The sequence below is a fragment of the Pungitius pungitius genome, chromosome 3 (assembly GCF_949316345.1).
Source record: "Pungitius pungitius chromosome 3, fPunPun2.1, whole genome shotgun sequence".
NCBI classification, from domain to species: Eukaryota; Metazoa; Chordata; class Actinopteri; order Perciformes; family Gasterosteidae; genus Pungitius; species Pungitius pungitius.
The window spans coordinates 14,533,939-14,561,192 of record NC_084902.1 but is presented as its reverse complement, the minus strand read 5'-3'; the positions used below and the strand labels follow the sequence as shown (position 1 = coordinate 14,561,192).

Genomic DNA, 27,254 nt, shown 5'->3' with positions numbered 1-27,254 from the left:
AGCAAGGGCTATGCTACTGTTAATTGTTATCATAGTAATTTTACCAAAAAGTAACGACCTCATTGTTAAATGTATAGCTAGCCTTCTAGCGTTGGTTGCTAGGAAACAGTAGGCGGAACTGAAGTTGCTGTCATTTGTTGTTCCCGGACGTCGTATTTGGTTGCGCAGCATGTCCTTGACTTCCTACGAGAGGTGAGGGCCGAAAAGTAAACGCTGGGAGGTCACTTGGATATCTGAATTGAAGGGGAATTTCTTACCATGGGCTTCGTTCCTGAACTTGGGAAGTCTCTCCCTCCTCCGTCCATCACCAACCGGAATTCGGTTTGGCTGGCCGGCGTAGGCTGGTGCTCCGCGATGCTGCACAATGCCATTAACCACAGGCCACCGCTAAGATCAGGTTAGCATGTTGTCAGCTGACTTTCACACTTCATCCTGTCTACGGGGTCGCATTTTCCCCCACAAAGCCCATGCGACATTTAATGTTTATTAAAATGTCTTAGAAAACTTGAAGTAGAACAAAATGTCGACCTGACATGTCACAGAAGAGCAGTGACTGGTTATGACGCCTCCATTGTGGTAGCTACCTATAAGCTAAGTTACGGGTACGGTTATACTCATGACAATTTCCTCTGGAATCAAATGTCTAACATTAAAATGTTTTATGTTGATATTATTGCAGAGCTTACCTGTAAAGGCCCACACTGCAAATGCAGTACGTTATATAACGTTAGCCTACTAATTTTAGCTTCCTTTCAGTAGCATGCAACTTGTACCTTGTTTGTTTATAAGGTGCAATCTCGAGGTTCCCCATATGCTCGATGAAAGCTTTTACTTGTGTTTTCAGTGTCAAGTTTATTTTATAGTTGTCACTTTGTGTGCTTAAAATGCATAATAACATCATCGTCGTCCTGTTTGTCCTCTTTTAGGTGTTCACCGGCAATTCCTATTGGCAACCATTGGTTGGTTCATCGGCTACCACGTTTCAAAATATGAAAATTACACTTATGCCAAGCTCGATCGAGACATGAACGAGTACATCAGACTTCACCCAGAGGATTTTCCAGCAAAGGGTAAGTGATTTATCAGCGCTCATGTCTTATATGTCTAATGTAACTCAACTATATAACTAACAGATGTTTTTGGTGATTAGTATTATATTAATATGTTGACATTTATTGATAGAGGGTGTGATCTTTATGAATACATTTTCTGACTGGTGTGTTGTTCTAATGCACATGATCCTATGTGCCTCTTTATATATTGTGTATATGTATATTTATTTATTTATATGACCGCCATTAATAGCATTTCTATGCTTACTACAGACTAAAAGTGTTCAGTTTGACTGTATGCAGTCACAAGCTGTGTGCTTTGTGCCTCACTTTATGTATATTATATTTAAATACCATATTTGTTCAACTTTACATAGAATTTTGGAACTCGTATGTTTGTGTGTGTGTAACCAAAGGGTTTCTTTTGCCTTTTTCTCTCCAGAAAAAAAGACCTTTGCAGAGATCGTCGAGCCTTTCCATCCGGTGCGCTAAGTGTAGGTTGCTGGTGAGATGGAGGAGAGTGAGGGAGCTCATTTGTAGACTACCTGTTTTGAGTGGTCTTTTTGGGAAATCTTGTCATTTGTGTGGAGAAGAGTAGTTATGTAAATAAAATAAATACCTGAATACAACAACAAACATGATGCGTTGGTGTGTTTCAACATAAATCAGGCTCAGAACATTGATTTCTTGTCTCACGATCATTTAATCAGTCAACGTTTTTACATATCCCTTAACCATAGTTTCTAAGGGAGTATTACAGTTGCGAAGAGATAGATTTGATCAGTTTTGACAATGCACATTTGTTCATATCCACTAAGAAGCAGTGGATCAGAGACTGTAAACACTTTAGATATTTGACATGTTCAGATGACTTCACTACATATTCAGCACTTTTACAAAGACCATATTTTTGTTTCCCTGGAAGTCTACAGCTCTTGCACGCTTTCTAATTCACCACTCCGATGATGTCCATGTATTTCCCAGTGAGTTTCTGAGTCTTCTTGGTGAGGTCACAGATCACGGAAAACAATCCGCTGAGGTGGAAGCGGACGAGAGATTCAGGATCTGTGTCCAGAAGAGGCTCCAGGGATTTGTTGAGTGCTGCGTTGCTCTCTGCCTTGTGGTCGTCCAGCAGAACCAGGCTGCATTCTGCAGTGTTTCTTATGGCTTTGAGCATCAGATAGTTGCTGTACAGGTCTCCGCAGGACTCCTCTGTGGCTTCACAGTCCCACGCCTCATCAGCGGGCACGTCTCGCAGCAGGCTCGGCAGGAGAACGGTCTGCTCCATGTCGCTGACTGCTGAGCTGTACCTTCTCAGGGTCAACAGCAGGTTGGTCTTGTTGAATTGGGCCTCGGCAGACTGCATGCTTCCAGTTGGATGTGGTCGGCTGTTCCGTGTGCTGTGGTGGCTGACGGTGGGAAGCAATGTGCAGCGCAAAGTCTGGAGAGCACAAGCCGGGGTATTTATAGGATGAGCACCGGTGGGATGAGCAGTGCTTTCACGGCATTGCATCAACCGCATTTGAGTTTGCTTTGGGTGCTTTGGGGAGTCAAATCTTATCTTTGTTTGTTTTACACAACCTGCAATCTCTACATGGTCATAAAACTGTCTGACCCGTGTGGACCGAAATTTATCCCTGTCAAATTATTAACCGTGCAAATAATAACTTTTAAATGGCCTTGGTATGACGCAAACATGGGTTAATATTCATTGATTTAAGATTAAATTTGTGCCAAGGGAGGATATATTTTGACGAATCAAAAGAAACCTTACAAAGTCAGCAGTGTTTACATTTGCAGGTCATCCTCGTTCTTCTTTCCTCAGTTTGCACATAATATTGCAAACTCAAAGAGTGCTTGGATATTCGTTTTTTTAAATAAATGTAAGCATCATCATGGCTTTATGTTTAATATAACCTTAATACTTCCCTTTGCAACCGTTTGTTTCTTGGTCTAATTTTCTTGAAAACTAAATGGCAATTGGATAATACTGTTCTTTCATGTGTGAGTAGAGCTTTTGCCTTTTCTGTATTCAAGTAGGATTCAAAACACATTTACATGCAGTGACAAGTTTCATGTGTCACCCGAGAGTCCCTGTCTAAGGTACAGAACCAATTTCCAACAGGAATGTTGTGCACACTGTTGAAAATCTGTTTGGAAATACTAATATGTTATAGGATATGATATGCAAATTAGTCCATAGAATGCGCATGTGCCATTGTTTGCGCACCACAAGTAATTCCAGCGCTTTAGGGGTTGGCGGTTTCAGCCAATGTTTTACCCATGAAGGAAGCTGTCGACCATTTCCGAGTGGGTTTAATCAGATCCAATAGGATCAGACCATTTAAAAAAAGTTGTTGAAAAATCCAGATTATGACTGCTCATGTTTCTCTGCCATGAGTCCTTCATAAAAGCCTGTTCTCGAGGAGTAATCCTCTATCAACGTGGACCTTTACATGCTTACTGTCCACACACTGGGTTATCACGTAGATGGGCCTGGCATTTACATGTTTAATCGGAGGTTTAGGATTTTTATTTCACGGGATTCACAAAATTCAAAGGTTTTTGTGTTATATTGATTTCTTCACCAATAACATTGAAAATACTCCATTTTCCCTTATCCCCACAGAAAAAAAGTCCAGATAGAAAAGAGTTAGTACTTACAGAATTATTATACTTTTATTACACTTTATCATGGGTGTGCCATTTTTGGAGGAGAGGCCAAAAAAAGCTATTAGAGTGCAACAGTTCAACTGAAAATTGAGTTAGAGTGATGGGTTTGGCCAGTTGATGGACTTCCTTAGTTACAACCTGTATACTTTTATCAACCAGTCAGAAGAGTGCTTTCCATCTCTTTGGATCTCTATATCAACTCAGCCTTCAGGGCTCCGTGCATGTGTTGCCTGTAATGTGCGCGTGTAATCCCTCTATCTGAGTAAACAAGCAGCAGTGTCGTTTTCATTCAGATCTCACACAAGCAATAACACGGAACAAAGGAGAAGTGTTTCAGATGTAAACTTGCAGTGTTCCCATCCTGAAACATGCACCTATAAGCTGTAATAACACCGTAGGTGGCAGGAAATCGCAAAAGGCGGTTTGTCAGCCTCCTCCTTGTGACTGACAGTTCTGTAACCCAAGATTTCCATACAATAGTATTTTAATTAAGTCAGTCGTTCCCCGTGATTTGCAACATCTACTGGAACCATGACGGGAACCTGGAAACAGAAGGGCACCTCGCCACAGAGACCCCAAACACATCCCCTGTTCAAAATGATTTCAAACTTCACAGAACGCAAGGGCCATCGTCCAAGGCTGGTGAGAGCGCAAGCAGAGGGATGAGCACAAGTTCTCTGCCTCCCTCGGGGCAACGCACAGAGCGATGCTGTCTCCGTTGGACTGCTCAGTCACTGCTGTTTCTAAAAAAAAAAAAAAAATCCTCTAAAAACAATAGAGTTCTCGACAGAGTCCAGCTCGCTGATCGCGGATTCAGTTCACGGCATTCTTCTGTTGACCACTAACAATGATTTCCAGAACGTTGGTCAGATCCATCATCTTGCTGAGCATGTCCATGATGTCGGGATGGTCCCGGGCTCCGCTGATGAACTCCTCCAGTGTCAGCTCACCTTAGGACAAAAGATGGAAATGGTGTCAAGGATGTTTACTACTAGAGAGTCAATCAATGCCTTATATTTATACAGTAATTCACTTGGCTGGGCTGATTATGGGGACTTTTTCATCATGAATTATTAACAATCACTGGCTTGACAAAATAAGTATTCTTTACCTTCTCCGTGGACGTCAATCTTCTCGTATATAAGATTTACAATCTCCTCTGGGGGCACGTCGTAATTTCTGGTGATATCTTGAATGGCCTGATAGAAGAGTGTACACGTTTGGTTAAAAGGAGCCTCGCAAAGGTCCATCATATAAACAACACACGCTGCCTACCACAGCCAAATGTCTTGTTTGTATGTGTGTACTAAGAGAAAAGGTGAAAAGTCTTTGTGTAATCTGTAGGGCGATTTACGCTACGCTTCTGCGACTGATTGGGTTAGAGGCATGGCCAAACTTAGACTTGTGTAGCATAAGAGGTCCGCCAGGATTATGTGTCATGTCTAGTTCAGGGCCCATTTGTACTTATTCGTAACCCAACAAATTAGGGAACACTCAGAAAATATACTGTACCTTGAATATGGTCTCCAGTTCCTGCTTGTCAATTTTCCCATTTCCATCTTGATCAAAGAGCTTGAAGTACCACTTCAGTTTCTGGTTAATTTCTCCTTTGAGTAACAAACTAATTGCTGCAATGTATTCCACAAAGTCTATGTAGCCATCCTGTAAAGGGTCACATGGAAGAAATAGTTGCTACATTCGGAGGAAGGACTTTGAATCCACCTGCTTGCGAATCAACATCAAAATGGATTTCAAAAGAAAGATTGTGTCACTTTGCCTTTTGTGATTCAAGGGCCATTGGGTTAATGCAACCTCTTACCAGTTCATTCAAAATGCCATGTTTTTCAAGTTCAACCATTCAATATACTACAGTTTTTAACTTTGAGAATTCCTGACAATTGACAAAGTGTTACCGGTCTGAGTAGACTATAAAGGTTGTTCCACAATGATCCTTTTTCCTAAACAAGGAAGAAGAGATCTGCTGCAGAGGTTTCCTTACCCCATCCATGTCAAAGGTGAAGAAGACTTGGTCCACATAGCCGCTGGCCTCCTCTGTCATACCGGTCATTTGCAGCATTGACTTGAGCTCAAAGAGCGTTATGAGTCCCGAAGGAGACTCCTTCATGAATTTGGTGTACCAGTGATGCATGTCCTCCTCCAAGATATCATCAAGGCTGGAGTAATTGGAGCCCATTATTCCTCAAGAGGTTTTGATCTAGAAAAGAACCCTGCAGAGAGCCAGAAGTGAGGCGGAGGCGAGAGAGGACAGTGTTCCTACAGAGCTCAGGGAAAACTGAGGACTGGCTGGAATCACATGCCACAACCAACTTAATCCACAGCCGAAAACAGAGATAACCCTTTAATGAGATAACTGCAGACGTCTTCCTAGAACCCAAGGACATTGCAGTTAAATGAATGAAGTGGGCTTAGTTACTAATATCCAAGTGGGTGGGGCTCTAATGTGTAAAAAACAGGATACTAGGTTCAGTTGAAATGAAGACTACTGCTATGCAGATGTAGGATAGCTTCTAGAGATCGGGATCACTCGTAGATGTAAAGTTCCTATGATGTTTTATCCGCCTCACAGGAAGTCAGCCATTTTAGATAATGTGTGTTTTTTTAATTTTTTGTTTTGCTGTAAGCTGTTGAAACTTTATGCCCCAAATTGAACATGCTGCATAAGAGATGTCATGTGACAACATTCATCCAATTTATACAGCCTTGCAAAGGGGCATTGTGCCGGTTCTGCAGACTTGCACAAGGGGCAAGGACCCGGTCATCCCTGCTTGCAGCTTTAACTTTTTGCCGCTGTCTGCACATTGAGTTCACCTGTAATTAAATGTTGTGTGTAAATAAAATGGCCTTGCCTTGCCTCACAGTTTTGCAAATAACTTGTATTGACCCAACCCTGCCTTAGTTCCCCAGTGCAAAATATCTTTCTATAACTATATTATTAACTATGCCGTTCATATGTGGTTCTTTCCTCCTCATCGAATTGTCCCGAAAGTGTTACACTTAAACAATCTTCAACTGGCAAAAATCAGCCCATGAACCTAAAAAAAAAAACATAGTTAAGGTTTAAGGTTAAAGAATTGCTTGAGGTACACTAATGACAGTAGCCCTGATATGAAAATCAGCTTTATTTATTTCCTTATATCTGTGACAGACGGAGTCAATAGAATATACAGCAGCCGTGCACTTATCCAGAATGGATAAATACACGTTTAACTGTTAGTGGTAATACACGGCTGACCTATAGTGGTTTAGAATGACCAACCTCAGAGGATCATGAGTTCAATAAAGGATAGGCAGTGGTGGTGTTTGAGGAAGGCGATGGAAGCTCCCAGGCTTATCATAGTTAATCTGGCTTTGGACGATGAACAATTCTCAAAATAGGATTGTGGAGATGGACCACCAGTGACTACAGGTGGCACAGCTAGTTAGCACCCATTAGCCTGTAAGGTACACACCCCCATGATGCATGCTGCTGCGCTGTGGCTGGGCACTTGATCTTTCACTGCTGCCAAGAGATAAAGAAAAGTGTTTGCTTTAGCAAAACATAAATGGACACGTGCAGAGGCCCAAGTAAACCCTGAACACCCGCAAGCAGCTTATGTCAATTCAAGTTGCTTCATGCTCGTTTATTCCAACATTGGCACTATTTGAAAGTTGCATAGAGCGGGTGGCGTGATGTGCTTGTATGTACAGTAATAAACTCTCGAAATCTCTTGGATTCCACCGATGCGCTGCTGTTTAAACTTGATCTTTTGACCAGCATGTGACAGTCATGCAGCCAGATCTGCACGGCTAAATACAGTTCCTCTAAAAGGTGGTCAAGCAGAAGATATGCTCATTATCTCATTCTGAATACTTTACCATTAGTCATTTATATCATACACAGTATGTTTTTTTTAAATTCAAAATTGGCCTTTTCAGATCAGTGTCGGTTTTTTGTGGGGTTAAATATTTGTATTATATGCGTTGCTGTCAGAATGATAATGTTTTGCTATACAAACCCCCACAATGTCCATTCAAATACCAATTAAATGACATACTTGTTTAAACAATATATGAACATATCCTATATTATTGAGTCCACTATAAAAAAGACTCAGGTTCAAAATGTAAACTAAAAAAATGTAATAGCTTTATTTTAAACTCCACATTATTATGTTTTTTAGAAAACAAAAGGCCTTATACACGTTATCTTACAGGAGTTATTTTCATCAAACTTCATCAAAAACTTTTTACCATGAAAAAAAATGAAGGGAGCAAAAACAACCATCTCAAGGTCTGTGAGGGACCAGATACTTTGCCACAAACAATAATGACAGCTGTAAGACAGGAGGATCACGTCCAGGAAACCCTGTGATGTCACACAGCTCTGTGCTGTACATGTGTTATGTCGTGATAAACTGTGACCAGCATGTTTGGCATGTTTCTTTTTTTAAACGGGTTATCACGGCATTAAACAGCCTTCCCTTAGAAAACGATCACAGCAGCAGGATCATTTTCCTGAACAGCTCTCTGCTGTGTTTGTTTGTTGCTCTGTGGGCTAATATTTTAGGAGTGTTTCACAGGTTTGGTTTGCAGATAATGTCTGGGGAAAAAGGCACAGATATGTAAATATAAACACTTGTATTTCTATAAAAGCAAGACACCCCGGTTTGTTTAGACTCTTAAAAACATATGGAGGGAAACTGGGTCAATGTACATCGGCCCCGAGTCATCTGACTCAAGGTCGTATAGGAACTGTCTGAACACGTTGTACACCATCTCCCTGCTCAGGGTGACGTTTCTCAGCTCAGCCTGCTGCTCTTCGGGCATGAGGAACATCAGCTGGTAGTCGGCGATGACTGACCCGTTCCTGTGAGGCGGGTGGGGAGTAAAAAAAACAGATGTAAAAAGATTTTATAAAACTACCAAAGGCTAAATCGTAAAGGGCAGGTGAAAATAAATGTAGTTCATAAACAACGCGTGAGAGTGTAATGCTGGTTCACCGGAAAGCCTGTATCTCTGCTTGGGAGAAGTATCGTCCCAGAGCAGGAGAAGATCTGTAGAGGTCGGCCAGCTGGGTGGGGAAGGAACACAAACATTAGACCTTTAGGCTCATACTACTTTCCCTTCAGAGGGCTTCGGGCGCCAGCACCTATGAGCTACGAGTTACATTTACATTTTCTACATCCGTCATTGGGAGGTGTGTATGAAATCGGCTATGCAGCTCTCTCACTTAACAGTAACAAATACACTGAAAGTGGGGAAATAGGGCTCCAGACACAGTTTCTTTATATACTTGTTGTTGCATTTTCTTAACCCTCACATTTTTCTGTACATTACTTGTTAATGTATGATTTCATGTAAAGCATATGCATATGGATGTTAATTGGCTATTTAATGTAAAATAAAATGATCTTACCTTGCATTAATAACGTAACTCATTATTACCATTAAACCACGGATGCATTAGCAAATTAAAAGAATAATGTTTGCCACTTCATACGGAGTTATCTACAATGAATAAGTATATTTTGACTAAGCAATAAGAGCATTACTTGCAAAATAGTTCAGAATTGGCAATAACCTTGTCTTGAAGGTCAGCAGCGAGGGCTTGGCTTTCGTTGGACGAAAGGGTGAAAAGTCCGTTTGTGAAGACCCGATTGGGCAGCCGGAAGCTCCCATTGAAGGACCGGGGAACTTTAAACAACGAACTGTCAAAGTCCTCGTCCGAGTCCTCATAGATCGCTGCTCAAAGAGGAAATCGGTCAAAGCATTGGCAAAAATGTGTTATCTCCGGCTATGAATTGTTTTATACCTCTGAAAATGTTGCATTTTAATAAGAACTAATAACACTTTGACCTTCAGCTGGCCATGACCTTTAAACATTGGTGCTCTTACGAAACATTGCATTGGAACTTTGAGATTCTCCCGGACTGTAACTTTGATTGTGCACATAGTCTTTAACAAATGCAGCATCATCTCAGACATTACCTGAGCACACGGCCAGAGAAATCCCAATAACAGCAGCGATGAACAGGAGGATGGCCACGATCACCAGCAATAGTTTGAGCCGTTCTCTGCTTATCCTGCACTTAGAGCAAATCTGAACGCATAATGAAAACGCTTCATCAATCGAGCCAAAGCTGATCTGTGTTCAAATTGTAAACTACCAAAAGAGATTGGGTTGGATGGGAAAATAACTCAATGAAATATCACATGAGGGATGATAAAATCCCCAGAAACATAGCGTTTATTTTTGACTAAAAGTCTCCAAACCTCTGGAAGAGTGAAGGTTTTCTCCCGAGTTCTTTGCGATTCTGCACTGGTATTCTGACAAAAAGACATGTCAGACAAATGTTACCCCCCTACTACTTACTAGAAATGTAATAAGTCATCTAGGGGACAGTGTGTTGATTCGTTCACATGCAAAAGTGATGGGAATAAGTGACTAAGAGAAGTTGTGGCAGCGAAAAAACAGGAACTGCTTGCTTTGTCTTGATAACAAAAGTAACATTACTGCTAAAGTTAGTACATAGCTTGTCCTAATATCATGAACAGATGGTTCATTTGAGTAAACATGCACATGCTTGGATGGAAGCTCACCTGGTCAGGGAGGAACCGGTCTTTCTCTGTAGCACCAGGTATCCTGTAGGCCACACTATCTCCATTAACCGTCACCTAGGAGCAGGCAATTATTGGGAGATAATACTATGAAGTCATAAACGCCAACATATATTTTTTGAGCAGAATGATAATGATACACATTAAATGGAGCAGCCATTTAGGAGACCCAGAGTAAATGTGTTCACCATCTCTACCAGTAGGTGGCCCAATACAAGTATTTAAAAACACTAGATTTAATTATATTTAACTGTGTTTTTTCTATGTATAGATGTATGTAATGATGAGTTAACTCCAAGGAGGAGGGATTATTTGTTGATACTTTTTTTTTAATTTCTATTAAGAAAGTCTGACCAAGCTTCTTGGTGTGAATCTTTAAAACACATTAGAGAGGTCCAAGCTGTCCAATCAGAAGGACACGCCTGATCAAAAGGAACATGAGCAAGTTAACAGATGCACATTAGGAATGCACATTACGACCCCTCCCTCAGTGTGACCGTAGACAGTGATGTTATGACAGACAGAAGCAAAGTTAACAAATGGATCACTGGGTTGTAGCTGTAAAAACACGATGCCACCGTGGACTAGGGCTTCCTGAGAGACTCATGGTGTGCACGAGATCAATCTCCCTAACAACGACTAAGTACACTGCTTTATAATGAATGCACAGGTATTCATCCTCTGGGACCCTTTTACAAACTAGAACAAAAATAGACTTTCCTATTTGATCAACACAACATGCATTGTACTTTGGAGGTGCAAAATACCTTTTACTGCGAAAAAATTATGGATGAGGACCGTCTCTGAACAGCAAATTTTCCAGATTCTCAATTGGATTGAGGTCTGGGCTTTGACGGGGCCATTTTAAAACATCAACATGCTTTGATCCAAATGATTCCATTGTAGCTGTGGCTGAATGTTTAGGGTCATTGTTCTGGGATTGCACAGTATTCGGCTCTCAATTCTGACCGGTTTCCCTCTTATTTTGGATAATTCTCTTAATTGGTACAGTAAAATGATTTCATTGTTGGCATAAGAGTAGTCTGAGATGTCCTGAACACCTGTTCAACTATTGAGAAATTAGCTTTTTTGACTACTTGTATTAGACAATTATTTTTAAAAAATCATATAATTGGTACAGTAACTTTGATTAAACTATGTTATTAACTATATTATGATAAGCAGTGTACCTATTAGTGAGTATTGATGTGACGTGGATGAATGATAATTAATCTGCGAGTAGTCAACCATTGTCCAACACACTTCCATTGGCCCGGATAATGTATTTTATGTTTATTGATTCGCTTTTCTTCTAATGTTACCCTGGTAACAATCTTTGTATTGCGTTGACTTTTAACGTGAACATGGTTTTCTGCCGCGGCGCCAATCTTGTTTTACAGACAAAAAAAAAACCCATTGTTTTTTGTAACACAATATTTTACTCCTTTCACTACCACCACCACTACTACTGTTACAATTCCCGCGCGTATTATATCCCATAATAAACACGTTGAGCCCATGATGAATTTACCTCGGCCCCATTGGTCCCGATGGGCTTCATTTCGTGATCCATGCTGGTTTGCATTCGGGTCCCAGCGGACGAGTCCAAACACGGAAGTGCTTGTTGTTCCTATTGTTTTTAATAATGAAAGCGCACCGTCCGCGGGACAGTAAACGCCTCAGGTGAGCTGCGGATGGACCACAACAAGTCGCCGGGTCATATCGTTCAAAGTTCTTCTTCTTTTTTCTTTTCTCCGGACGAGGACAACGACTTCTTCCTGCGCTTCTTCTACGTCTGCTCGCTCTTTCCCAGCAGGTGAATTCCTTCAAGTTTGGGAGCGGCTGACGCCGGAAGACGTCGTCGGGAGGAGAAACGAGTTGGGAGGAAACGTTTAATTGTTACAGCAGAACACGGGGAACATCCGCCTTTCCTTGCAGGACTTTTATTTGTGTAAGTATTAAAACGCACTAACATATTGCAGCACTTTAATTGTACTTGTAATGGCTGTCATCTATAGCAAGTTGTAAATCGGTTTATTTATTGAAATTGCACTTTGTTGTTTCTTGATCTTTTGAATGTTCTTTTTGAGTTTGCATCTCTATTATCTGAAGTATGACGAGTCAACGGGTGCCTTTAGCAAATGAAAATGGTCAAGATGCCTTCGACAATATACAATTATTTTTTTCTTGAATTATTTTGTTTGGATTAGGGTAACTACAAAAGCATTTAAAAATACCATCGATACTTTAACCATTTAACCATGAAAGTCGTACACCTTTTACAGTAATGTTTAGTGTGCACCTGCAGTCAGTTTCATTCAGAAAATAAAAACGTTCGTAAGAAAGTGAATCAACTTCAACGCTTCTGGATCAACATTTTAAAAGGTCAATGTTGACTCGAGATACATAACCAAGTTGAATTTTCACATTTCCGGTAAAGTAGCAGATCACAGAGGAGCATAGGGACATGGATACGGTGTCCTTGGGCTGCAATTCCAAATAATCACCAGTAGAGGTCGTTAGAGGTTTGTTTAGCCCACAGAAATGAACAAATCCTACATTGGTATATAAAATGAATGTACTTGTATAGTGTGATTCCCTTAAAATCATTTGATGAGTTTAATATTCACTTTCTTTTCACACAGTTAGAAACAATTGTTCAGGTTAGACCTCTGCTCGGGTTGAAAATGATGTCTCCAAAAACTACTAATAATGATTAGTGTCATTTCTCGTACGGTAGCACATTCAATAGTTTGTAATCAAGTGCAGTGTCGAACAGACACAGGATGACAAAGAGGAATATCCAGGTAAAGTCATTTAAATCGCCTGTGTCAGTGTGCCTTTGGCGTGCAAAAGCTTTTAAATCTGTAAGCTGGCAACGTGATCTCTTCCTCCTCTGCAACCTGTAGCTGTGATCTACATGTTTGGACCTCATCTAGTTGAGGACCGACAAGTTGACGTCTCAGGAGATGATACTCAACACTAAATATTTACTGGCCCACAAGAATCATTATCCAGAATCTTAATGAATCTTGCAAACAAACAAATCTTTGACAATACACATGCAAAGTCAACTGTTTTCTTAAAGAAGAAGGAAAATTTTTATTGACTTAACATTTCTGTGCATAATTGCTGAGGATTGAAGCCACGCTTTGCAAATTTTGCAGTGTACAAAATGAAGCAAAACCAACACAGAGTTAGACAGAAATATATCAAACGAGCCAGCTAGATAAGCAAAGTACATAGTTTTTAACATAAAGTGATAGAGATTTGAAATGAGAATAGATCTGATCTACCGGCTAAATAAATGAAGTTTAATAATATTCTGCATTTTGTCAACGCAGCATCTCCTGAGTCTCCAGTGCTTATCGACCTGTTCTGTAGACGGCCAGGGGAGGACGACAAATGGACCCAAAAGAAGAGCAGGAACCCAGCAATCCAAAACGGACTAACTTCTTCTGTGGAGTATTTAAAGTTACCTTAACCAAAGCACTGAATAATGTACTCAGTAAAAGAACTACACATACACACAAGCACACACAGGAACACGCACACACTCGTTCCAACTTTACGCCATGCCATGTCCTTCTTGGAGCTCCTCCAGAGGCGTCTCCTGCTCCTTTGTCTCCACGTGGCCTTCTATCTGCTGGGCAGGGCCAGCACCTGAAGGCTGCTGTGACTCCTCCAAAGCCTCCAGGTTCTGGGCTCGCTCGGCCTCCTGCTCCATCCTCGGATCCCCCCCGTCCTCTGGCTCACATTGAGAAACCCCATCCTCGGCTGTGTCACAGTCCCTGTCCTTCTCTTCAACTTCTTTCAAGCTTGCCGGCTGTTCGTATTCAAAAACCTGGTCCGTGTCCCCGTTTTCTTTCGGTGTGTCCAGTTCACACGGGGACGAAGCGCTCCCAGAGCCTTCCGCCTCCTCTCCAGCCGACTTCCTGTGCTGTCTGGTGGGCGGGCGCCTTTTAAAGGATAGCCGCGCGCGGGTCTGTGTGGAAAAGATGGGTAAGAACTAGCCAGGAATTCATACAACGTTTGAAACATTTCTTTTTTTACAAAATGTAAATGCATCAGGGAAACTAGGATCAACCGAACAGAAAAGAAGTTACACCGCATGCAGTGTTAATTCTTCCGTACCATCAAATCATTTCCGTCCAAGTTGTACCATATGCGTGCGACTTAACCAAATGTTACCTAGGGACTAACTAGGCTAAGGGGATTACATCTTCAATCCCCCTTGCAGCGGCGCTCATGCAGTGCAGGGGCATCTCGCCCCAGCTTATCCTTGTCAACGGGGACAGGGAACATGTGTCCCGCTGTGACATCACAGCTCAGTCAACGGACAGCGTGAGAAACATTTCATTTGTATTTAGTGACTCAGAAACGTGAGGAACACGCAAGCACGAACGGCTAGAAGACGCTTTGAAAAAAAAAATCGACTGTGAAACTCTTACTACCTTCCGCTGAACTCGTCCCACTGCGTTATAAGAAGACGGAGCCGCTCGGGTCTATTTGTTCCACACGCCGGGCCGACGCGCGGCTTGGCGTGTTTGTCCACGCGCTTACCTTGTTGATGCTCGGCAGGGCGGCTCCTTCCGCGGGGCTGTCGAAGTTGACGGCGGCCTCCTCTTCGCTGGACGGATGCGAGGGCCGCAGGGTGGGGCTCAGGGGGCTCTGCGGGCAGCAGCGCGTGGTCGGGGACAACAGCGCCGGCTGGAGCTTGACCTCGGGGCTCTTGGTGCGCGAGGGCAGCAGAGCGGTGGGGGACAGGGCGAGGTCGGCCTACAGTGGGAAAGAAAGATCTTGAAGCCAGGACACTATAATCTCCTAAGTGCCTCGTGTTCTGGATCGTCAAAGAATGGCTTTCATTAAAAGGATTCAAATAGCACTTTGGAAAAAGAGCACACAGATATCACCTGTCATATTCAGTCCGAGAACTAAAACACGTCAAATCGGGAGCCAGTAACCAAACCGCTGTCTAGGTTTAGAGCAGAGTACCTTACCTGCACTGGGGAGAAGAGGAAAAGGGAGAAGCGACAGCCCTTTTGTCCCATGGCTGCCCACAGCACAAATGGCTAACTAATGGAATGATGGAGGCGGGTGTGTGTGAGGCCAGGTGGCCTGTGATCCAATTAACTGATTAATCTGAGCCCTTTGGGGCATCACGGACGAGTTCTTCCTGTTTTCTTTTGTCAGCATGCTGACAGCTCAGGCACCAACTGGACAGTGGATGGCAGTGATGCTTCACATCTCTATGTAACTATTTAGCACACCCCGTGGTAGCACAGCATTGGTGAGGCCAGCGTTTGTTTCCTATTTCCCTCATGAAATTTTCACATGTTGAAGGGTGCATCTACCTGGATTTTCTCAATCATGGAGGAGTTCTTCATCTTCATCTTGAAGGGATTTGGTGAGACAATAGTTTTCTGTCAGCGAACAGAGAAAGAAATTGGTTAAAAGACAAATGCACCTCCCTGTTTAAACTATGGAAAGCTGATATTTATTGAACTTTGTCGACAATGTTTAGTGTCATTGTACGATACGAGGGACATACCAATTTGAAAAATTGAAAAAAAATACAATTTTATTTTGCTTTTCATGCCTGTGGTGAATGCATTTTTGTACCGTTATGTCAACTGTTATTATGCAAGAATATGTTTGTGTGATTTGTTCTGAAATTTCAAGTTTGTTTTGCCATTTCACTGGAAGAACAAAAGCAGAACCACTTACCCAGTGTTTGGGGAGAAGTAATAAAATAGACAAATTGTACCGCTAGGCATACTGATTGTTTACTGTGTGAAAATTGTGAGGTTACAACGAAAACATAAACAAATCCAAGCCTGTTTTCTGTGGACCTTCTGTGTATATTAAATGGGTCAGTGGAGTAAGAAGATTACTTACATCTGAGTCACTTTCATCTGGTTGGTTCTGTAACTTTAGGGAACAGGGAGGTCTTCTTCGAAATCGCAACTTCAAACAAAAAGGAAAGGAAAAAGGAATTTTAAATAAAATCTGTAATCACAAGAGGTCTATGGTATTCACCAAATTTTCTATTTAAGTTGTAAGGCAGCTAAACAGGTTTTTGTATATTTCTGCATGCCTGATGCAACATATAAGACATTAACAAAGGTACCTCGTCATTTGGGGTAGGCATTGGTACACTGTGACCTTTGAACCTTCCAGCCAGCTCAGCCACAGATCGCTTGGATGGAGAATCCTATTAGAAAAGAAAGACATTTAATAAAAGCTTTTATTTTGACATTTTGACACGTTTTAACGTCATATTTTAAAAAGAGGTCTTTCTCTCATGATTGTCCTGGCAGGATTCAGGGCTCATTCAGAAGCAGATTACACATTGAGACATTTTTTAGCCCACAATATAACTTTGGTAGGACATGCAAATAATAACACCAGCACTTTTGGGTGTCCTTATAGTAAAGTCATTAAAAAAAAAAGTTTTGGTGTGTAGCACCTGCTCTCATGTGCAGAGAGAAACGTTGCAGCCGAATAACAACAAGTCTCACTTCCTTGTTCTGTGCGAGAGAAAACGCAGACTGATTGTGAAAGACTGCAACGGGTGAACTTGTCAGCTCCATCAGTGTTGGGTTCAACCCTCTCCTGGGAGGAGCCTGTCTCTTCTCTATTTAGTGTTTTTGTACACAGGAAGTGAGCCCCCCCCCTCTCTTTTTCTCTCTCTCTCTCTCTCTCTCTCTCTCTACAGCTGTTCAACATCACGGCTGTGACAGCAGGGACCTGTCCTTGAAGTCTCACACTCTTATCACTGCTATCACCCCTCTATTCCCGAGGCGATTACTCAACTTCCCTCCTCCGCACTGCCCTTTCATGACCATTAGCTCACTCCATATATCTGTGGCCACAACAATAAGTCGCCCTACGGCTGCAGGCTGTAACATTAGGACTTTAGTATTTGGACTTTTTTTTCATTTTGATTCGAGACATAACAGCACCCTGAGATGTGTCAGGAGTGTGCAGATCGTCATGCATCATGTTGACATGTCACAATTAGTGTCGTCCAGTCACAGCTTCGCGACCGCCCTCACTTTCCCTTTCGGGCTTAGGTGCCACATCTCCATCCTATTTTAATTGACCACTAAAAAGCTCATGCCTCTCCTCACAGCTGGCTGCCCGCTCACATTTCCTGGGCGTGTGCACCCTCGGTTGCCTCGCTCCCTCCCTCCCACACTTTGAGCCGTGCTCCGTGGATCTCCCGAGCTCCACAGAAACACACATTCCACATGTTAATCACGAGCTTTGTTTTCCTTCTCCCCCTTGTTCGCTGCATTACCTCACCACCTTGCTCCCTCCAGCCAAACGTATTACAGCACCAGCCCGCCCTGCGGTGCCTCTGTTGACACTACTCTGTGTCCTGATCCACATCCCAACCCTTTTCCTGAGTTCTCTCATCCACGATAAATGGAAATCACCAGGGACCACCCAACCTCCAGTGGTTTAACTCTTCACTGTCCCATATAGTGCAAACTCCAGTCACAACAGTGCATGCAGAGGCCTTGTTGGTTTAAAATGCTGCTCGGGGGGGTTTAGGGGAAAAGAACAAAGTCTTGGTTTTGGATTTTGTGAAAACTTTATTTTAATAACACACAGGAGGACCCCTCAAGTATACAATCAACATTTACTTTGAGTTACCGGAATAGTCCTGACATATGATCTAATAGAATATGAAAAGTAATTTTAAACAGTATAGAGTTTTCCTGTACTGTATAGTTTCACTTTTTAATATTTTAGAATTGGCCTGTTAGTTCATTAAAATGGTAGAGCTGTGCAAAAATCGAAAAAGACTTTGGCGGCTTTAAATATAATAAACTAGCTTTACAAGAAGTCATTTAAGATCCATTAATATCCTTCAATCTTTTCAAAGCCAGTCCTCCCCTTTAATGAGCTTCTTCATACGGAAATAAAATAATCCACTCAATACAAATACCTCCTGGATTTAAAACGCACTGTTACTCCTGAACTACAGCTTTTTATGTAATATGATTTAAAAAAAAAACTTTTATAAAAGAATTGTCAGCACAGCAACCTTTGTTCACTCAGTTAAACGCAAACAATTTCGCTAACGGTTTCCCTGAGAAGACAAAAGAGCTACATTATCCCAATGAGCCATACAAGGCCTTCGGCTAGTTATCAGTATTGCACATGTTTAACTCAGCTGGGACCCCATGTTTTGTAGAAGAGTGGGAAACTTTGGTTCATTGCAGGAGAGTGCAGGTCAAGCTCTATTTCTGGGTCCCGAAGCCTGGGAAAAAGCCCCAGAGCAGTGCAGGCGGCCTGGATCACAGCGCTGCTCTGTAACCCCTCAGCTCCTAAGAGAGAGCGTCCCTGATATGCTAGACCACATCTGATGCATTCTGTAATCCAGCATACAGAGGAATTTGACGTGTCTAAACAAGGAACTACGAGTGGGGGAAAAAAAGTGCCATACCCATGTGATTAAAGCTTTCCAAAAAACAGGACTGTCCACACTGAAAAGCAACAAGCTATTTCTGACCTACAACCTCCGTGGAGACACATGCTTCTAAGCTGATTCCTGCTTTAACAGATACACATACAGCAAAGACTGATAAACATTCTGTCTTTGTAATAGGGAGCTTTTCTGTTATCTAATAGCATGAAAAGTAGATCATTTCTCTCTATAGAAACTCACGGAGGCCTTGAAGTTGCCAAGGAAGGTCTACAGCCCTGTGGACACTATTGTCCGCTCTGAAAGCATGATTGCAGTTGAAGTCCATTTGAGCCATGCAGTGATCTCTCATACCAATTCTTGTATGAGGATACGTTACAAAAGGGACAATGTGGCAGAAGGTAAAGCATGCGTTGACTTTCCCCGGCAATGTCAAACAATGCTACTAAAAATAATTTTGACATTAAGTGTCTCTATGTAATTAGCAACACAACATTGTACAAGGAGAAATGAAACGGATAGATTTCCAGACTGACAGATCACGCACGGAAAGAAAACTGCTTGTGTATCCTCAGAGAGCAAAGGTCAATCCCGTCAAACCAACGTCTTCATTTCCAGGCCACGGATGGAGACACGAGGTTCACTGTATGACCGGCAGATGAGAGAGAACACAGAGACAAACAGATAGATAGCACAATACACGCTATTGTCTGTGCTTGTTATTCCTATTTCCAGAGGCAGGGGAGAGGAAGCACGTGGCGGCAGTCTCTAAAATCGTAATCCACGCGGAGCTGATGGAGAACACGTCTGGAATCAGGATCTTTAACCCTTCTCCAGGAACTCTAAAGTCCTCATAAACTCAGCAGTGGCGAGGAAATCTGTGCAAGTGAAGATAAAAAAAGCCCGGCGAGGCGCAGCTGTTGAGCCAGACTTATTTCAGTAAGATCCTCCAGCATAGTGTTTTTTTAGTTCGAGTCCGCAGACTTTGGTTTTGACGAGTCAAGCTTGTTCTGCCGAGAGTAAAAACCACGGTGGTGAGCAGCTCCCTTTCTGCCCGCTCTTATTAAGTGGTAAGAAAGGCGATTTCCTGCTCGCTGCCCTTCCTGGAAACATGATGTGTTTTTTGGACCGGACCCGATCGGAATATTTCACATTTCTTTTGCCCTCCCTGCCACCACGTGTTTGTGTGTTTTTCGTGTGTAAAAGTACTCAACAAAAGCTTTCAATCACAGGGGATGAGGCAAGTGGAGACGCTCATCTGGTCGACATTGCTGTCGCTGCCTCAAAGGAAATGGGTGGTGCTGTAGACACGGACTCGTCAGACTAGTACTGTAGGGTGGGGAAACAAATATGTCATACAATAATAACAACATAGCAACCAGAGAGAGGGGAAATAAATACAAAATGACCTGGGAACAGAAACTCTGCTGACAATGACATAACCCAAACATGGAAATATGTATATTTTTTTAAGTGTGACAAATGCAACAACAAATGAGTCCAGGCCCCAGGAGGCCTTAGAGATCCGCTGTTTAACTGCAAATTATGAAGATATGACAACAAATGGCTGAGCCTGGCTTGCTCATGGAATGCACCATGATATTTCAATGTGATAAATATAGTAGCCTGCCTAAGATAGTCTGAAGTGTTGTGCAATAAACAGGCATGGTTATGGAGAGTGGGGTGTAAGAAAATATAACCACAAATGTAAACAGCTCCTAGCCGATGGGACGTCCTCCACACGTTATATAGCAATAAAACTGCAATACAGGCATCTGTTGAGGATTCTAAATGGTGATCTGGTATTGTCAACTTCTCTTATTCAACAATCACCAAGACAAAAAAAAACACCTCCACAATAGATCTGATGGTTATTATGGAGGACGCTTGAGAAGAACAGATGTGGGACGACTTTATTCAGAAGAGCCATGCCAGTCCTGCACAGTCATCACCAAAGAGCTGCTTAATGATACAAAGGTCTCCATTAAGTTTGGTACTTGCATTTTTCTGATGAAATGTCTGTCTTTTGTGTGTTTAATCCTCGGTTTTGACGATCAATGTCGTATTTCTACACATACTACTACACGTTGCTTTCACTAAAAGCTACAACAGAGCAGCCAAGGCACAATTCAAACTGTTATCTATCTTCTTTGTCTTTTGCCAAATGAATTACGTTTTTGGGGCTCCAACATGCTGAAAACCCGAAGCTGGGCAAACTAAAACAATCTTTCCTGTAGAACCCTGTGTCCGATTACTACCAAATTGTCTTTGCATCACCATTGAATCAATGTCATGTGTTGGTATCTCATTGCGATTAGAAGATATGCTTCAATGGAGTTTCTAAAGCTTTCTAAAAATCAATACTTAACTTCCAAACCATTACACAAAACCCACACCACCTCGTGCAGAACACTATGGCAGCTCAGTAGAGCTCCTTCGGCTAACGGCTGCTTCACCCCGGCAGTGTAGGAGAGGCTCCTTCCTTCCTGCTGCGGTCAGGCTGCACAACAGCTCTGCTCACAGCAGACCACAAAACACGAAACACTTGTGCTTGAAACCTGTGCAATACAAACAAACTGTCAAATAATAATTATATTATTGTTATTGTCTGTATATATGATATTTCACTTATTGGAAATTGTATTACCAGAATAAAACAATGGATTTTACAATAACAAACTGATGAGTTTTCATCGTACGATCTTGACGTGGCATTGCGACCATTTTGTGTCAGGTTGTAATGAAAGAAGAAGTTGTGGTAAATGATCCAATCTTACCCAAATGTATTATGCAAAATCTTTGTTCAGCCCTGACCACATCTTCTTGCCAACATTTTCACAAACACCATATATTGGCAATAGGAAATTACTCGTTTTATTCTTTGATGTACTCCTCCAAGCTGGTTGACTGGGTTAACGTCAGACTTGATCAGTAAAATAAAGATGATGATGATGATAGTTCATCAAGAATATTGTGAGTTTTTGATGAGGGCGAGGGCATTCACATTTGAAAAGAAGCCGATTGATTGGCTTAGCATGATGAAAAACGTCTGGAACTTTACACCTGTCTCAAAAGATTGTCTCAAAAGTCCCCGAATATTCGGTCCAAGTGGTTTAGTTTCACCCAGATGTAGAGCACATGTAAACCACATGCAGTCTCTCGAAACCGCGCGCTAAGATCAGACAGACGTCTTTTGTTAGAAAAAAATAACGTTAGCAGAAGTTTTAGAAACAAGTGTTTCCCCATAGAAACTTGAAGGAAAGGCTATGGTGTGTTTGGCTTTCTTATGCAAAGGTCACAGGATACAGTCCAAGCCACTCTACTGACACTGTGGACTTATCTCTCAAGCTCCTATTCGGATAGCGAGCTCTTGGGGTTTCAGCCAGCACTTAGAGGTCATGCTTAAACTCGCAGCGTGCATCTTCCTTCTAAACCTAAAACCCAGAATGCAAAAGCTGGCTTTGAAAAAAGAAAAAAAATAGCGCTCGCAAATCACAAGCAGCTTGCAACACTTATTGCATTTACTAACCTTTCTCCCAAAAAAGGAAGTAAAGAGCATGGGTAGATGCCGCGTTTAGAGGAGGGTGGTTGGGGAGGTGCAGGCCGTATGGGTTAACTGTTCTGCAGGGAGATGGAAGTACGTTATAGAGTTTTGATGATATTGTTTTTTGGGGGGTTTTCACTTCCTCCGTCTGGCTTGCTGCTCTCAAAATCACATGTCCACAAATCTCACATCTGTGCATTTCGTCGACTAAAATTCAAGATGTTTGAAAATCTGCAGATGTCTGACACGGATCAAAGCCTGACTAAGGCTGCCTCTACGGTGTCCACCCATGCCATAAGTTCCGTAAGTGTTTTTCAGATCACAGTGTGCTCGCTATCTTGCCTGTATTTTCCACCCCGGCTATCTCTCTGCCTCACAGAATGGAGGAGCCGGGTCTGACACCACCTCCTCTCTCATGGCACGACTGAATCGTGAGTGCAACAAATGTGGAAGACAAAAACAAAAACAAACTCTGTAGTAAAAATCAGCTATGGACTTTGAGGCTTTATGAAGCATTTGATTGGTCGTAAAGGTCCAATGAGCTTCCACAAGAGAAGTAGGCAAGGCGATGTAAAATACATAAAACAAACCTGATGGGGAAACTTGCATATGTGATAAACCCGCAGTATATTTCATAATGGCATTCAAGATTTTTTTCAGGCAATCACACATTTAATGGAAACCATTTAAATGCTTTGGGCAGAAAGTATGTGCACACACAACAATCTCCAAAGACTGAGAGAGGCTTCATTTTTTAAAGCAAACATTTTCTGTTTGTAAGAGTCTGTACTGTTTCAGCCTGTACTCTATCATCCCCTTCAGAGTATACAAAGCAGTCAACAGAAATCAGAAAAAAGTTGTTCATTGACAGGCCAAAGGTTTGTCGTACTCTAAAATCACGACTGATTAGGCTCTGAAGTGCTTTAATAACAGGGCTCAATTGTATCATTTAGTGAATCCGATTACATCTATACATTATACACCCTTTGAACACAGATCCAGCCGTAACCACACCTTGAAATAGAGAACTCTGTTAAAGTTTCTTTGATGCCGATGGTTTATATTCTGCTGAGCTTTAAGGTCAGTTATGCGTCTCATACTGGCCTGAAACACACACAGCTTAATGTACACCGCAGGCTGCAGCTTTCCCAATAATATCCTGTTCTTACAACCTCTGAACATAATCCCATGGTTTTACCCTCTGTCTTAATCCGACAACACCTTAAAATGACACTTTATTTACTGTGACATTCGATTTTTAACTGCTTTTAGAGGTTCTAGAAGTAAGTGAAGTATTAAGTATAAGGCACGACAGCTATAGTGGGACACTATAAATTACACATTAGTAAATTACATATTGGTGGAAAGCAAAATAGGAGAAATACGGACTCAATAGGGAACGTCTGGCTGGTACAGAACGAGTTCCTCTGTTATTGGTCTCTTAACTTTACTATGGAGAACACAATAAATGTGCTCGCCATATGGTTGGCAAGGGAATCCCAAATACTCACTGCTTGTGTTGTTTTTCCATCAAATTTAACATCTCCACACTCCCCCCCCCCCCCCAGCCCACAAGACGACACACACATGTTGTAACTCCTCAGGTGCATGCACAAACACTCACAAATGCACAAAATGTCCGGCTTGTCCACTTGTACGTTTTTTGTTGCGACACAGGAAACAAAAAAATAATAATTTCCAATGCGTCATTTTCCTTAAGGGTTTGAATGAGGCAGTTAAAGCTAGAAACACACATCAGAATTTGGACAAAGAGGTGATGTCATGAAGGGCAGCCGGTGAGTGTGAGATTTATTTCCAAGGAACATATGAGCACAAGTCCTTTTTAGTAAAAACAAGACTATAGTGGGGTTTTTGTGCGATCATTTGATGAAAAACTCAAGTTTACAGATGTGAGAGTTTAAATCAACCAGTCAATTAGTCGTCAAAAAGTGTTAGTGTTAGTCATGTTTGGACCAAATACCTCTATATTGATTTTGTGATCTTATAATAGGGTTGACCATTGGGGTTTAAAGAAATACCTGCACAATGACATTTTTGATAAATAATAATCAGTGATGTAGACAGGGGGAATAACTGTGTGAAGGCAAATAAGTGAAGTACAAACAATATCCACTTTCATACCAATGTAATATAGACACATTACACTGTCCTAATATCAGCCGTCGGATTGTTTCGGCCATGGATGTGAACGTTTTTTTTATCAATAGCTGCAACACATCCGTTGCACAACCAGCTGATGGATTTCCCCTCACCCGTGAATGTCGCAAGACTCGATAGTCCTTGCTTGGTTGTGATTAGTGAGTGTGGACCAAAGTGACTTTGAAGGAAACCACTGACAGAGGACTCGTCAGACACCTGACCCTCCATTTATCTCAAGGTTTAAAATGGAAGGGTCAAGCTATCCCCAAACCAACCACAGAAATATGCTTCTGAATACATTCAAGGGGAGAGATCAACTAGAAAATTAAAAATTAACATTTCCAACCAGGCCCTGGTTACGTAGTAGGTCACCGAGATCAGATAGTCAACCAGTGGCCAGTAAGCATCAACCTGTAAATAGTTTACCATTCAAGCTGGTTAAAGAAGGCTTATTCTACAAAAAGCTGGAAGCACCGATATTAGTGGAACTACAGTGAAACTTTAACTTAAGAAAGCGCCCGACCCACCAACCGCACACGTCTTTCAACTGTTGGCAAACGGGAGAGAAGAGTATGTCGACTGGCCTGAAGCACATGTGAGTCCTAACGTTGGGTGGTGTAAGTTTGTGAGAGCAGTTCTGTTGTAGATTACTAATGTGCTCGGTCACGTGCTGGTGGGGAGGGGGGGCGGTAGGGCGTTTCTCTTCCTATTTGCCACATGACATTAAATGCTTAAGAAAGATGTAAAAAGTCAAGAGGGAACAGCTTGTTTCGAAGGGAGGAGACCAAAAACATGCAAGGTTTGAGAAGAGAAAGCATGACTCCTCAGGTGGGGGTACCCATTGTGCACCCACCTGATTCAAATGCAGACTTACAGGGAAGGCAAAATGAACGTCGCACAGTCATCACAGGGCACGTGACAGATGTTCTGTTTGCTCCAGTTCCTTTCACTCCCCCTTTTAGTCACTTAGCATGAGGTCGTTACCACAAATGTACCGTTAAACCCCATCAGCCGGATGCTCAAAACGGACACGTTTCCGTTGAGTGGTGAACGTCAAACTGTCCGAGTTGCTCGTGTACACAGTTTGGAAAATAAATGACTGTTATATGTTTGCATTAAACATAAAATGTTTTCCACAATTATGACACAGTATTACATAGAAAGCCAGAGTTAGGAGGTAAATAAGTACTATAATATCACTTCTATAGTGATAAGTAGCCAACACAACACGTGCGTAGTATTTTGTAGGTGTAAGATATAGGTGTTTTTTTGTTAAATGGCTGCACAGACCTTGAGAAATACCACAGTCAATACACTAATCATCAAACACACAAGAATTACTCACTGAGCTCCAGTGCTGTAATGTTTTAAGTCCAAACCGACTGCAGAAAGAAAAAAAAAACTTATTTTGTAAAACATCTGCTCGTGTGGCCTGAAGGTCCAGACTAGAAGAGAAAACTATACTCAGAGTAAATGAGTTGTTACCTCCATCCTGGGGGGAAATTCCAGAGACCGTCCCCTCCTGCTCTCGTTGTGGTTGTTGTTGTTGTTGTTGGTGGTGGTGGTGGTGGTGTTGTTGGTGGTAGTGGTGGTGCGTATTTTCGGCCAGTTGGAGCAAGCTGTCTGCTGGTTGAGAGACTGAGGAGCGGACAGAGAGCCGCTCTGTGTTTATATCTGGAGCCAAATGACGAGGAGGAGGAGCGGGCTACTTTACGCGCACTTGGCTCCGTCGGCGGTGTCATATCGGTTAGGGGAAAGAAAAAAAATACTACTTTTTCCGCAGACCGTCAAAATAAAATAAAATTTAAAAAAAACTGAAACTGGTTGCAGTAGAAAATCAGTCCAATCCTACCGATTGTTTTTGGAGGTTAGACTAATAATAGTTAATCAGGATACTGTTGTTGCAGCCGATAGGCAACCACGTAATTATCTACTGTGTAAATGAGCAACTGGTACTATTTCACTATTAGTGCTACACTTAACCTAATTGCAATGAGCCAAAACCTTCAAGCATTCATGTTTTTCCTCCTGGCCACAACCAGATTAAATAAGTCACCATGTTTCTAGCTGATAGAAAATACCTGTTGTGACATCATTGATGTATATGGCCAGATGTGCAGCATTGCAGTGTAGCCCTTTCAAACCTCAAGTGTAATTTCACCAGGGAAAGTTCATATGGACAATTCTTATTGTATTCATTTGAAAAGAGTCATTTCTATCCGTCTATCTCTCTTTGACCAGGCTGTGTGTGGGGCATCACCAACTACAGGTGCTCTGTATGAGAAACCTACTGGATAGCTGTTTAATTGTTCCTCCACCTTTAAAAGGGCTATTTTCACCCTAACAAAACACAGTTATATCATTATAACGTTATACAATGTATAGATATGTATTTGTGTATGGTGTTTATTTTTTAGTACATTTGTAATGTAATCTACATGTTTCCTCTGATGCAAGTACAGGACCCTCACAGCCTGTACGTATATGAGGATTACTAACAGCTGCATTATAGTTATTATTCTCAGTTTGAGTTTTCATGGAAAGTATCTGGTAGCAGCTCTGCAGTTTGTGGTGTCGTAATGTACAGAAGCCATCTGGGCTAATGGGTTTTTTTAATTCACCAACAACACTGCACAGCAGGAGGAGCGCCCGGCCCTCCTCCTGTCAAAGATGGAGGGAAATAACATTAGTAGCCTTAAGCTTGGTGAATTAGCGGCTGAATGTATTCGCACGAAAAATGCATCCCGGTCATAAATAAAGCCTAAACTGC

At 41.9% G+C, this 27,254-nt stretch overlaps 5 protein-coding genes across 5 annotated transcripts; 1 reads left to right on the top strand and 4 right to left on the bottom strand.

Annotated features, from left to right (window-relative positions):
* The first annotated feature begins 141 nt into the window (after positions 1 to 141).
* On the top strand, positions 142 to 1,688 carry ndufc2 (NADH:ubiquinone oxidoreductase subunit C2). Its single transcript, XM_037458817.2, has 3 exons — positions 142 to 397; positions 927 to 1,070; positions 1,495 to 1,688. Exons 1-3 carry the CDS (start codon positions 259 to 261, stop codon positions 1,542 to 1,544), a joined length of 333 nt encoding a protein of 110 aa, XP_037314714.1. The 5' UTR covers positions 142 to 258; the 3' UTR covers positions 1,545 to 1,688.
* A 43-nt stretch (positions 1,689 to 1,731) lies between these two features.
* thrsp (thyroid hormone responsive) lies at positions 1,732 to 2,516 on the bottom strand. Its single transcript, XM_037458804.2, has one exon. It carries the CDS (start codon positions 2,416 to 2,418, stop codon positions 1,999 to 2,001), a length of 420 nt encoding a protein of 139 aa, XP_037314701.1. The 5' UTR covers positions 2,419 to 2,516; the 3' UTR covers positions 1,732 to 1,998.
* Positions 2,517 to 4,465: 1,949 nt separating this feature from the next.
* Positions 4,466 to 6,116, bottom strand: guca1c (guanylate cyclase activator 1C). The gene is made up of 4 exons (XM_037465664.2): positions 5,725 to 6,116; positions 5,238 to 5,387; positions 4,837 to 4,924; positions 4,466 to 4,675 (listed from the first exon to the last, which is right to left on the bottom strand). Exons 1-4 carry the CDS (start codon positions 5,917 to 5,919, stop codon positions 4,539 to 4,541), a joined length of 570 nt encoding a protein of 189 aa, XP_037321561.1. The 5' UTR covers positions 5,920 to 6,116; the 3' UTR covers positions 4,466 to 4,538.
* A 1,319-nt stretch (positions 6,117 to 7,435) lies between these two features.
* LOC119214735 (TPA-induced transmembrane protein homolog) lies at positions 7,436 to 12,246 on the bottom strand. The gene is made up of 7 exons (XM_037466587.2): positions 11,875 to 12,246; positions 10,326 to 10,400; positions 9,999 to 10,052; positions 9,714 to 9,825; positions 9,307 to 9,467; positions 8,726 to 8,796; positions 7,436 to 8,592 (listed from the first exon to the last, which is right to left on the bottom strand). The coding sequence occupies exons 1-7, from the start codon at positions 11,926 to 11,928 to the stop codon at positions 8,397 to 8,399; spliced, it is 723 nt and encodes a 240-aa protein (XP_037322484.2). The 5' UTR covers positions 11,929 to 12,246; the 3' UTR covers positions 7,436 to 8,396.
* Positions 12,247 to 13,413: 1,167 nt separating this feature from the next.
* On the bottom strand, positions 13,414 to 26,241 carry zgc:153184 (uncharacterized protein LOC751652 homolog). Its single transcript, XM_062561248.1, is given in 8 exon segments — positions 13,414 to 14,328; positions 14,907 to 15,122; positions 15,698 to 15,766; positions 16,242 to 16,310; positions 16,474 to 16,557; positions 25,970 to 25,981; positions 25,983 to 26,020; positions 26,082 to 26,241. Coding segments are annotated over 8 exon segments (1,050 nt in total). The 5' UTR covers positions 26,227 to 26,241; the 3' UTR covers positions 13,414 to 13,911.
* Positions 26,242 to 27,254: the final 1,013 nt, after the last annotated feature.